Source organism: Hippoglossus hippoglossus, chromosome 12 (genome assembly GCF_009819705.1).
Source record: "Hippoglossus hippoglossus isolate fHipHip1 chromosome 12, fHipHip1.pri, whole genome shotgun sequence".
NCBI lineage: Eukaryota > Metazoa > Chordata > Actinopteri > Pleuronectiformes > Pleuronectidae > Hippoglossus > Hippoglossus hippoglossus.
In genome coordinates, this window is record NC_047162.1 from 9296038 (window position 1) to 9309655 (window position 13618).

At 40.1% G+C, this 13618-nt stretch overlaps 1 protein-coding gene across 1 annotated transcript; it reads right to left on the reverse strand.

Moving 5' to 3' along the window:
• Positions 1–408: 408 nt before the first annotated feature.
• Positions 409–7639, reverse strand: rad23b (RAD23 homolog B, nucleotide excision repair protein). Its single transcript, XM_034602925.1, has 10 exons — positions 7383–7639; positions 6485–6566; positions 4594–4673; positions 3747–3934; positions 3588–3643; positions 2240–2367; positions 1976–2105; positions 1719–1846; positions 1260–1451; positions 409–1105 (listed from the first exon to the last, which is right to left on the reverse strand). The coding sequence occupies exons 1-10, from the start codon at positions 7446–7448 to the stop codon at positions 995–997; spliced, it is 1161 nt and encodes a 386-aa protein (XP_034458816.1). The 5' UTR covers positions 7449–7639; the 3' UTR covers positions 409–994.
• Between the last annotated feature and the right edge of the window lie 5979 nt (positions 7640–13618).

Genomic DNA, 13618 nt, shown 5'->3' on the forward strand with positions numbered 1-13618 from the left:
TATTAAACACACTCCTTGTGGAAACTGCTCTTAAGGTTCCTTGAAAAATAATCCAATTTACTAAAAACTGTGGGGTAAGAACACCAAAATATTGGGTGTGGGTTGGATGACACCAAAGAAATAAAAAATGTCCTAAATACACTTTTTCTTAGAAAAAAACAAACAGTCACTAAATTAGTCGAGTTTCTTTCACTGCAACAGTGAGTTTTTTATTTAATATGGAGCATGATGAACCAAGCAAAATCAGTTTTTACAGTCTATTGTATGAAATTACTAGAATGGGACCAGGAAGTGATTGTAAAAGCCATTTACTAACACTAAAAGATGTTTAGGGTAAAGTTTTCTTTTAAGACCACATTCAGTTTTCTGCCGTCTGACTCAAACACAGCAAAACAGGCACAGCTTTCATTTATCTTGAAAACTTTATTTCTTTTCTGTAAAAATGACAGTCGCTGCAACTCAACCCCATCACATGTAAACTATACACATGTTTAAATGCCTTCATATATGTGCTGCAGTCCAGAGTTCAAGACACAGCTCCTGTTGATTTACATGCAGATTCAGGGTGCTGAACAGAAAAAAAGAACCAGTGCCGTACATGTTTTTTGATGTCCACAGCTTTAATTTTTTTACATCTCCTCAATTAAAAAAAAAAAAACGAACAATAGTGCATGGATACCCTTCAGATCTACCCTGACCACACCTCACTTATGAAACATACTGGCATTGCAAACAATATTGACTTAACTAGTGTTAAAGAAATCAATAGCATGCAGGTGATTTCTGATGCACAGTCACTGTCCCTTAATTGTTCGTCCACTTCAAACTGATCACAAACAACAGCCCGTCATAATGTGATAATCATCCAGTGTTATTAATAGAAAGTATGGAAGTGGTGAATAAAACTTTTTTTTTGGAAATGCAAAAGGCTTTGTTGTACACAAAAAGTAGAGGAAGAAATAAGGAAAATAAATCGAAAATAAGGATGGCTCTTTCAATCATCAAAGGTCTGTTGTAAAAGGAAGTTGGCGGCCAAGTCCTCGTTCTTCTCACAAGCAAAGTACGCTTGTATAACAAGTCCTTCTGGAAATCCTAAGGCTTTTAGCTGGAAGTAAAGAGACATGTTGCAAATTAGCCCAAAAATATTTAAATAAGCAAATAACAGTTTGTACTAAGTGGGAATAGAGCAAAAAAGAAAAAAGAAAGCATCACTTTTGCACTGGTTGGACAGATAGAGGTCATATTATGTTCCTGCTCACCCTCTCGATGGCCTCCTTCTCCTGCGGCGTGACCTGAATGTAGCTGGTGTGACTTCCGCCAGGTGAGCTAACCCCCATTCCTCCGGCTCCTCCAGATCCACCTCCGGATCCACCTTCGCCACTGACTGGCACAGCCTCTGGATTGGGCTCATTCAGCATCTGGATGAATTGCTCTTGGTGGCTGCTGATCTCCTACAGTGCAAATGAGCAGTTTAATCATGACTATGGAGGCATGGAAACTATTCACGGTTGCCTGGACCTTATGAGGCAGCTCTTGTCTTTCCCTCAAGACATTCTGGATATATAACGTTCACAAGGATAGGACAGACGGGAATCTCAGAGCCACTAAGTGTCCCATAAAATCAGGACTGTGTCAAACTCTTGACACTTTCTTCAACAATCTCTAATAATAATCCAATAATAATTTAGAACGAGATCAGTCATCTGTCAGGACTTCACCTGCAACAGCTCGGGGTTTTCTCTGCCGATCTCCTGCAGCAGAGCCGGGAGCAGGGCGGCGTTCTGTTGGATCAGCTGTCGCATCACATGAAACTGGGGCTGACTTCTCAGGAAACTCAGGGGATTGGCTGAGAAGATAAAGTATGAGTCAGATAAGCAGCAAGACACAACAAGACAGACATAGAAAAGTTAGAACAGACCCTAAGCACTTGCTCACTGAAGCTGATGGCGTGTGCAGAACAGTGTGGGCCATTTACCTCCAGCACCTGAAGAGCCAGTGTTGGCTGGGACGATAATACCGCCTGTCGATGCAGCTGAAATTCCGCTCACTGGAGGCACCACCGCATCAGAACCGGTCACATTGCCCTGATCCCTGCCCGGGATCCCCTGTCAGAGATTAAAACATTTCACTGAAGAGGGTAGGATCCCACAATTCAGAATTACATGTAGTCTATGAGGCATTTAAACGCACATAGCTGGAATATTGCACAGACACAATTGTTATAGGCACAGGCTCTTACGGTAAGCAGGTACTCCACAGCTCTGTCTGGGTTGTTGAAGCTCGCTCTCAGAGCTGCCACCACCTTCTCCCTCTCGTAGCCCATGAGCATCATCTCGTTCACCATGGCATCATATGACGGGCCAGTTACTAAAGCAACACACACACCAAACACATGTCAGTGGTGGCACCAGAGAGCTACCACAATTCCTGTTTGCTCAGGTTTTTTGAAAAAACTTAAGGGCAGTCCCTTCCTAATTATTATTGACAAAATATAAAAGTGGATTAATAAATTACTTTAAAAGTAAGCGTCAAACCACGAGAATAAATAAGTTTAATGTGAAAAATATGAATAATCTCCAAACACAAATACCACTAGGAATTGAATAAAATGTAAAATATCAACATACTGTAAGACAGATGTTCTGCTCCCACATTTTTAAGATAACATAACACAAAGAACACCACTAACATTTGACCCTAGAATATTAGACGTGAACTGTGTCTAGGGTATAAACAAGATGAAACTGAAAATCTTTAGGACCTTTTTAAAACCACTTAAAATGAAATTTAAAACCAAACTTAGTAACATGCATAAATGAGTAATTATGCATGTTATATTCCACACCGTTGATTCGTACAATCCCAAGTTTAAAAAGACAGTGTGGTTTGCTTCACAAGAACTTCCAGAAACTGTTTTTTACCACGAGTACTCGTTGTTCTCAAGCCACTTATCGTTAAAGTTGCATTTCCCCGTGCTCATAAACTAGTTAGCAGGCTTGTTAGAAAGGCATTAGCTTTCATGAAAGGCATGAACTTAACCAGAATAATGCAATTTCCATGGTATCCCGAGGCGGCAATGGGCCTAAAACAATGTAGACCCATCCGGTCTATATTTGAGACAATTAATACTCTTTAAGGCCTTTTATTTGTAAAATTGAATTTAAGAGATTTTAAGATCTTTTAAGAATGTGCGGCCACCCTGGTTGAGCACAAATTGAATACATAACATGGGAAGATAATTACAGGAGTAAACATAAAGATTTATCCCTCTTCTGTGTCCCACAAAAATAAACAACCCACATCACACACTGAATATTCACATGAACCAAAATAATTGACAACTAAAGGATTTGCTCTGAGCAAAACAATATTTGCAAAGTTCAGAGCATGTGACCATAAGGAATTATAGGATTATGTTTCGGCTGAGCAGCAGTATCAGACCTTTTATTGATTAAGACACGTCAATATCAGTGTGCAATGGGTATCAATAAGAAATTATTTGAGGCAGCAAAATATCAGACTCATAATTACACATCTGTCAGAGCGAGCACCAATAAAAAGTCTCAGGTTTACAAATGCAGCCTTACCTAGATTTGAAACGGCCTCATTAAGTAGGTTTGTGTTTGTTGATGCCTCAGAGCTTCTGCAGGAGAAAAAAAAGAATTTGATTGAAGCCTGTAGTGCAAAACTTCTTGACACACAGAAAAGAGCCCTTTGGTTTCAGACAAACATCGGTCGATCTTTACCCGACTGGGGAGGAAGCCGGTTCAGCAGTGGAGGACCGCCTCTCCTCTGGTTTCTCATCTGTAGAGGAGCGCTCGATCGTGTTTTCCGAGACAGACGAAGAGGCAGCAGGTGCTGCGGGAGCTGTGGAGGTGGGAGCTGAAGTGGAAGGCGAGGGTGAAGGCTGTGGGGTGGCCGAGGCTGTTTTAGGCTGTAAGACAACATTTTAAATATGAAAATATGTCATTGTTGGGTTACGGGTCATGTAAATGTAAATTTTAGTCTATATACGGCTATGCACCGTAATTCCAGCAGAGTTCTGGAGAACTTTAAGCCCTGTATCGTACATAAGTATTATACACAGAATGAAGATTTGGACAAAAACGTTTTCTATACCTTCAGAATGAGAAAATACTAACAACAGCCGAGCTTAAATACAGCCATTTTGAGGAGAAAGGATTGATGTAAATTGTTCCTTTCTTTCTGAGTGCAGCTAGCAACAAGACAATGTGTAAAGATGTTCTGATCTTTGTGGAGTTATGTGCAGTGTGATACAAAGGAGTAAACCAGAGCAGGGCATGGACTACACTGACCCCACTCAGTGTCAGGGCTTCTTGAGTCTTTTTGTTCATGTGCACAAAAACGCTTGTTCAACAGACAAACTTCAGTTGCTGATAGTGGGAAGAGAAGGTTACAACCCCTATTCATAGTTCTATAGTAGCCCTATCCATTACATTCAAGGACAATATGAGCTACAAAAACTAAGCATGATTATAAAAAAATATATTAATAAATACATAGATGATAAAATCACGTTACAATACAATGATCTGCCATTTAAGAAAACGTTTTCTTTTTAGATTTCTGAACCTTTGTCACCATGATGACCACAAAGTTCTTCTCATCGATTTTATACTCCTTGAGGGCCGTGTCATCGTTGAGGATTTTACCTGCGAAGAGACAGAAAAAGGAGTCACAACTCTGTGGGGTTGACCCGCCATGAACTCTGAAACAACACGTGGGGACGTAACAAAAGACGGTATCATATTGTATCATTGAATAGAAGATTTCTGAGCTGATAAATCGCCTGCTTTTGTCACCACATATGGTTCTTTTTGTTCTATTGCAGGGGCGGGGAACGTTTGGCCTCCGGGTCGTTGATATGCAGCCCACAAGACAGTTTGATCTGTCCTGCACCGCAATTCATAAATACAATAGAAACATCTCAAATACAAAAAACAATTCCCATGACAGAAATGTATATTTTTATGTGATAAAAGAAAATAACAAAAACGGTAGATTAACACCCTTCAGGGTGGTTCCCCTCTGGCTGTATGCCTCTCAGGTCACAGTCAGGGTGACGCAATACGCATGTAACAGTTGTGCATCATCACTGAGAGGCATCATGGTGATTGTCAAGAAAAGTAGATGCAGAAGTTCATGCTTTCCAAGGGAAACTGACTAAAGATTATTTTGTTGTTGAAGTAAAAGACAGACACGGTTATGCAGGTAAGTTTTGTGGTTTAAAAGTTACCAGCTAAGTAATTTCTATTAACCCATTCTGCATTTGAATATGCAGAATGTGTAGGTGAGGGACAAGATTTAAGGGCTGGAATCCTTCTGGTTTCCATTTCTAGTTTGACCAAATAGGCTTTGGTTGCTTGCAGGTAAACAGCCGATGATGTGCAGAGAAAAAGAGGCGGAACACATTGACCAAAATGCATTTATTTATCTGCATTGATAAGCAGATAGATGTTAATAAAGATTAGCCAAAGCGTTGTCTTACACCTACAAAAAGTATCGGTGATTGTGTTAAGAAAACTTTCGACTTATGTGAGAAAAGAAACTAGTCGGACTGTAAACACAGTACAGCCAACGGAACTGTTTTGGCCCTGATATCTACGGTCTACACCAGAAGCCCCAAAAAATTGGCCGTTGCACAAAGATGCTAATTTGTCAACAGGGGAAAGCTGTTGGGCTGCCTGATTTCCAGCTAATAAGCTGAAACCTCATCCAGGAGGAGAATTTGTGAAAGATCCATGTTGCCACTTTGAGCAGCAGACCAAGTAAAATTGTCAAAAACAATCAGCATGTCATTTTGTCTCAAAGAATTGTCATAAAATTGGATATCTGATCTGAAAGCGCTGCTTGCTAATGATGGGTTTCAGTAGTATCCAATTTGTTAGTGTTAAACCTCACCGAATGTGGTCCAAGTCCAAAATATTGCCAATTACACATTTGATACCAAATCCTCTGTCTTGTATTCAACTCTCCTCTCGTCACATCTTTTTAGTCAATATTTGTTTACACATACTAGCATTCATGGTTTATTCTACAAATGTCAACTCCCCTACAGCTCTTGCACTTGTATCAGCAAACTTTCGCCTCCAGCTTTCACTGTCAGTACCAGACAGTCACTGTAGTACTCATGGCTGATCCAAATAAATTTATTTTCATGTGACCAAAGAATGTGCTGCCAATATTTATCAGACTTCTCTTCATGTTCTTTGGCCAATTTTCATTTAGCATTCTTGGAGGCCATCCATAGCTGCCGACTTTCTGCAATCTCCTTTACACTGTCTGATCAGTCATCGAAAAAACATATTTGCAAAGATAATCCTTGAGCCAGAAGCAGTTTCTTGTCTGTTTCTCAAGGGCAGATTTTGTATATAGCAAATTGTGCATGGCATCATTTCCCTATCAGGACAATAATCTGAATAATGAATAATGAATATAACCACAGCAGACAGCGGTAACGTACCGGCATAGATCAGCTTCTGTCCAGCAATGGAAAATATTTCCTTTCCCTTCTCCTGTTCGATCCTCTCTTTTAAAGTCTTCACCTGTTAGAAGATTTAAACAAAAAAACAGTTTTATACGTCAGGACATTGGTGCAGTGCTGGTGACACAACTTTAGAACCAATTAAAAAATGAAAGTACAAAGTGTGCAGAGGGTTAACTACTGGCAGCGTCATACAACTGCAGTTACACGGATATGATACTGACACACTGAAATCATATTGAAGCTTTATACCTGAATCCAAGTTCATAATATGCATTTTTCATGTTTCACGTAGATGTGAAGGCTCAATGAAAATGAACAAAAAGAAAAATGTGAAAATGAGAAGTTTTATTAATAAACTGCAGTGACCATCAGACCTCAGTCAGTAGAGGTCTTATATGATATCGACATAAAGTTTAGTGCTGGTTCACTCTTAGCTAAAATATAATACCTGACTCATTGCATTAAATGGCGCTAATTAAATGCTGCTAACTTGCTAATTTTGACGTTTTTGATAGAAAATTATCGGGAAACGTAAGACTTTACGAACACTAAAGGCTACAGCTAATGCTAACTTAACCTGTCATCTTTTCATAACCCCATCTGGAGCATGAAGTGGGCTACGGCTAAGTGCTGACGATGCAAACTACTTTCCTGCTCAAGCCATAATAAATAACGCGGTTCTCTCTCAGGCTCGGCGTCAAACATCAGCCATGTTAACTCGAACAGTCGGGAAATCGAAAAGATTATTTTTTTTACGCAGACTTATCAATGAGTCTATAAACGGTCATAAACATGAATGACTCGCTTCCAGGACATACCCCACTCCCACTCCACCCCCTTCCCCACAGACAGATGCATGGCTTCAACTCTTTACCGTCTCCTCCTCGTCGATGTCGATTTTAAACGTCAGCTGTTGTAGGGTTTTCAAAGTTATCAACATCTTGTCCACCGAGTTTGTATCCCCGCGTCTGGGTTCAACGTTGTGGGTCTAACTTGCAGGAGTCTTGTGTGTTTTTGTTGGCTCATTAGAAACTGTCAGCCGCCATGACTTCACGTCTTTCTTCTTCTGCGCGTGACTCGCTCAGGCTACAGCGCCCCCGCCGGTTCCACTTCAGCATCGCATCTCATGTCACGCAGGAGAGGAGTGTTGTGTTATTCCGCTATTATAAATTATTTCATAGGGTTTTAAATCACTGATGCATTAACATTGGGAATAATCTTTCAGTGTGTTTTATATACTGTTAACTGTTTATTATTATTTAGCACTGCATCATATTGTATGTGCTGATCATATATTTTGTATTCATCTGCAAAATAAATACCAGATTTTAGAGGACGTAAGAAGTAGCAGATAATAGAAACACCCAAGTAAAGTTGAGTGCAGTATTTGTATAAATAATAATAATAATAATGATAGTAATAATATAATTTCAAAATCCACATTACAAACATCAAATGCTTTACAATGGCAGTAAAATGAAATTAATCAATTTACTTTCCACCATTGTTTTAATTTCACATTGATTAATAAATGGTGTAAGATTTACAGATTTTAAGGTGATTATTATCTGTAATTTATATTCACTATTTGCTTTTATCAGCTTTCTCAGTTTTTTTAAACTATGAATCTCTTTGTATAGCATTGGTAAAATTGCTATGTAAATCAAATGTATAATAATAATAACAATAATAATCATAATCATAATTACTCTTACTAACCCACTCAGGAACACACTCTGCCCGGAAGCAGACTCCAATTCAGCTGAAGACATGACGGAGCAACAACTCAACCATGCAAGTCAGTGCACTGCAGTACCTTCAGCGTGGGTGTTAGGAATTATTTGACAAATCTGACATCTGGATGCTGCTGAGACTGTAACTGTTTATGAGTCGATTCATCTTTCTTTCCAACTGCCTTACCCTGTCCTTCCTTTGTGTGTGTGTGTGTCATCCAGTTATTACGTTGTGAGCAGTGCCCTCGCCTGCCTCAGCCTGAGCACACACTCACCAGGCGTTCCTTATGTGGCTTCTCTCAGCAGCAGCAGCAGCAGCAGTGTCCTCCTTTCCCCTCTCCCCACCGGTGGCTGTGCCTCTTGCTCTCGTCTCCAGGGGTCGTCAGTCTGCCATCGGCCCCCACTGAAGTGGCGAGCCACAGAGATTGCAGTCTGCTCTCAGGTGACTTGGAGATATTTTTAAGTGACGATGTTAGACATGTAAAATAAAGACTTAGCCCCTTCTAAAATAGGCTGGAAGAGGAGGAGGAGAAGAGGAAGCGCAGAGGATGTGTGTGTGAGACGTTCAATAGGAAGACGCCAGAGAGAGAGACCACCCCAAGGGCTGCTTTTATCTTTTTTTAGTGATGCAGTAAGCAAAACAAAGGAGCAGTGACACATGGAAGCATAGCTGACCTAAATGACTTGTGGTATGTAGGGTGCAAGAAGCTCAGCACTTCATGCATGTACACAAAACACACACTCACCACTGCCATTTGCAGGGTTTGTGGTTCTGGTCAGCAGAGCTCTTGCAGGATGTGTAGTGGAGTAGAGAGAAAGACAGAAGGGTGTAGCACAGAGAGAAGGCTGCTGAGATGCCTTCTCAGCCCCGGAGCTATTTCCTGTGGACGAGCTGCCGGCTATTATTGGTTGCTCCAAGGTCTCTGTGGAATTGTTGCAAAGAAAATTGTATATGTCACAGGGAATTGGAAACATGTTGCAAGAAAGCTAGAATGGATAACCATGCATGATTAAACCAGTGACTAAATATCACCAGCACAGAGTCTAGAGCCATACACAGTCACATTGTGCAGCTGGTGAGGCCTTCAGCTAAATACTGACATGTGCATACTGGAAATAAAATACTTCAATGACATGAATTAGTCATACCTCAATAGTTAATTTGGTATCACTTAACCCTGGAAACATATAGCAGTCAATATACAACATATTTCCATTTTACTATTCAGAAAGCTTGATTATCAGGGTTTTATTATACTTACAAATCTGTTCTGATTTGCATAATTCATAGAGGGTAGTTTATTAGGAAGTGATATGAGTGATAAAGGATACCAACTTTGTAGAATCTATATACATTTACATATGGAGTTCCTGCTCCCTACCCTAGTTTCAGTAGCCCACTTCTTATTAGGTTGCCCTGGTTCCCCAACAACAGATGCAGACCTTGTTGACCCGTGCGATGTCAGACAGTATGACTCTCCTATTTGCTGTTACACTTGAAGTTTAAGGGCCTTGCCATGCAGGAATCCAATTCCAGCCTCATGCACCTCATGCTACAAAGAAAGTGATTTTATCCACTGAGAACATTTTAAGGCTAACCAGTGGTGGTCAACACGGCAGAAGAGGGCAGTGGTGTTAGATGTAGCGATCCCAAGCAACAGCCACATCAAGCAACCTGAGAAGCTTGAAAGATGCCTCGGGTTTAAAGAGGAGCTAGAGAAGATGTGGAAAGTGAAGGCAACATTGGTGCCTTTGGTAAAGGGAGCACTCAGAGCTCTAACCCCCCCGAACTGGGAGAGAGGCTCCAGCAGGCTCCAGGAACAACATCTGAGATCTGTGTCCAGAAGGACAACTCAGATACTGTGCAGAACCCTCAGGCTCCCAAGCTTCTGGTATAAGAAACACAAGACCGCCCACATGGGAAGAGTGGGGGATTCATATATACAGTATATAGATATATACAGTATATTTATGAATTATAATGCACAATTTTACATTGTGACATCATGTAGCACACAATCAAAATCCAATCAACCATTATCTGATAACTTTATTATCAAGTTAAAAAAAGACAATGAATTACAATATTTACAGAATATCCAGAGATAAATGGAATAAAATTGTAAACAATCATTCTAGGCAACATCACAACCCACCATCAGGTAATCAGATTTATATGGGAAGAAAGGCAAGAAGGAGAAATTCTAGTGTCAAACTATGGAGACAACAGTCTGAAAAGAGAAATGCATCAGAAAGAAACTAAACATATATACAAGTATCCAGTGTGTTGTCAGCAGGGGTTTAACTTTGGGTAAACTGGGGGTATTACAGTCTATGGACTGCACACAGTGAGGGATTCATAGCCATGTTCTATTAAAATGATCACAGAACGACAAATAATTTTGGGATGACAGCTTCATTACCCAGACTGAACCAGTTTATCGTCTGGTTTACACCGGGTTTTCAAGCTGCCGTACAAAGCTTATTACTACAACAACAGTTTCAAACAGTTTAACTTTCAAAGAGCTACAAGCTGGTCCTGTAAAACAGAAAGAAAGGGTCTTTGAGACTCAGCACCAACTGAACTGGTTTTTAAGGTAATAAACAGGACTGAGGAGCAGATTGTGGCTGCTGCACTCCCTCTTTTTGTTGACAGTGTAGACTTAAGGGTAGGCCTCCTTTGAACGGGCTGATGCCCTCACAGGCCATGGATAAAAGAGACTGGAGCGTCAGATTTGAGATTAGACATGAGTACGCTAGATTTCAGAGGGATCTATAGGTCCACCGTCGACTCAGATGTTGGCCGAGCACAGAAAAAGTCCAAGCAGTTGAAGAAAATGCTCCCAGAGGAACTCATTTTTTCTCGTCTCTTACATCGCCATGCATTTCTTTTTCAAAATAAAAGCCCTGGCTATTAATTTTCAGAGAACTGCATCATTTTCCTTCATGTGTTTAAATATCCTACAACCACACTTCTCTTCCCATCTGCTCATTCCCATTACAGTACAAAAAAGGAGATATTTTTCATTGTAACCAGACATTGTACAACAGCTTAATAATGTTGGATTGGGGACTCAAAAAGCCCCGGAGGGTTATCTATCATCTTTAAGATTTCTTTTTTTTCTCTTTTTTTTAAAGCAAGAACACCTAAAGGAAAAAAAGGGTTTAAGTATCCTTTCTGAAACACCACAGTTCAAACACTTAACGAGTAGTTTTTGTTTTCCTATACATGGCTGCAAACATGTAGTTTACCTGGGTTCCACGCATAGAACTCTAATTCTAAAACTCCATGGCCCAAACCCAGATTTCCCATTTCCATCTAATGCTCAGGAAAGACAATCACAGCAGCAAACACAGCAGACTTGGTAAATATTTTGGTACCAAGAACACGACTAGATCAACCGTGCTCCTCTACAAGTTTTATCTGTCATTTAAACGTTGCTAATTGGTCATATTGGAATTGGGTATGAATTTGACTTCATTTCTCTTCACTTCTTATAAGGCTTATGGGCGTTCAAGCAGCAAATTCCAGCAAATACAATCTCTGCCTTTTGTCAATATTAACACTAACATGATGACTTTTGTCTCAAAAGAAGTGCACAAGAACGCAGGCTGGGACACTTGAGTCGATACAGGGTGAGAATTTAAAAGGGGTTTACGTTCGGGGGATTTGACACCTTTAGAAAAGTCAATCATCAACAGAGTGTCCAAGTGGCACATATACTCAATATATGTGGAAACCAATGATTTTATTGGCCTTTTGACCGAGTCAGACTTGTCTTTTCAGTGTAACCTATCACTCGTGAATGAATAACGTGACCATGTCTGCAGCATCATTACTTTTTGGAGGGCTGAGTGGAAGCAAACATGGCTATAAACATCAACTCATTGTCACATGGATTTTCATTTGGTAAAAGAGAGTTCCAATAAAAGTCACTACATCTTAACATTTTTTGAGTATAACAAATTCAATTCTATTCACTTCCACTGGCATTAAATTTTTCTACCATCCATCCATCCATTATCTTTAGCATTTATTCTTTGAGGGACAGGGGGGGAAATGGAGCTAATCTCATCTGACATTGGGTAAGAGGAGGGAAACACCATGGACAGGTTGCCAGTGTATCACAGGGCCAATGTCCAGAGACAAACAACCATTCACCCCCACAGTCAATTTAAAGTCTCCAATTCACCTAAGCCGCATGTTTTTGGACAGTGAGAGGAAGCAGGTGTACCTGGGCTGAAAAGCTGGATATTTTCCTCGTTACCTGACACAATTTGGGGCTGTTTTCTTAAAGCAAATAAAACCATCACGTGGCCATTAGTGGAACTGCATTTTAAGGCACTTGCATGCTGGCTTCAGCACTCAGACATGGTCTGATCCCACACCCAGAGGTATACACCATATGGATCACAGATCTCTCTTAACCATTAAAAGTCATTAAAGGTTCAGTGTGTAAGATTTAGATGAAAGGACTCTATTGGGCGGAAATTTAATATAAAATAATCGTAGTGATGTTTTCGCTAGTGTGTGATCATATAAATTGTACGAATTGTTGTTTTTTTTACCCTAGAATGGGCCCTTTATATTTAAATATTTGTACATTTACATCGGGAGCGGGTCCTCTCTACGGAAGCCGCCATGTTTTTGACAGTAGTCCAAACTGGACAAATGAAGCCTTCATGTTTGGAAGGGGAGGGTGTTGCGAGGGTTATTCAGCTGCAACATGACACTTCGCCACTAGATGTTAAATTATACACACTGAACCTTTAAAAGTGTGTGGATAAACTAGATGAACTGGATTCTGGCACATCCCATCACATCCAGTGTTTTGCTCTGAAAAGACAAGGCTAATCTCTGTCTCTTGGTCAAGATGCCACTACTGTTATAAAACCTGTGTTTATGTTCCAGGATACCTCATAACGGATACCTCATACGGTTGCAGTCACGATACAACATATCTCTGTCGTTATTTTGATCTGCAATGTCTCACATCCGGTAACCTGGATCACAAACAACATGGTATCGAACAAGGAAAATGACATTTTACAGTATTACCAGTATTTCCAATATTTCGTTTTAAGTGAAATTACTAGACAAAAAAATACTAAAGGTGCCACAGGCTGAAGGCTTATACGCAGTATAATATTAAGGGACCGAAAATATAGCAATTTGCTACAAACATCAGGGGAAAGTGTCGGTAATTTTACGAATGAATAAAGCATTTTGCTAAAATAGATAAGGTGCGACTCTTCCTCAAGGAATACTTCTACACATTTAACACAAGGCTAAGATGAAATAAGTTTAACATTTTCAACAACAAACAAAGACACTGGGGCCACGGCTGTAAATGCTTTCATCGCCTTGTTTGTTTCT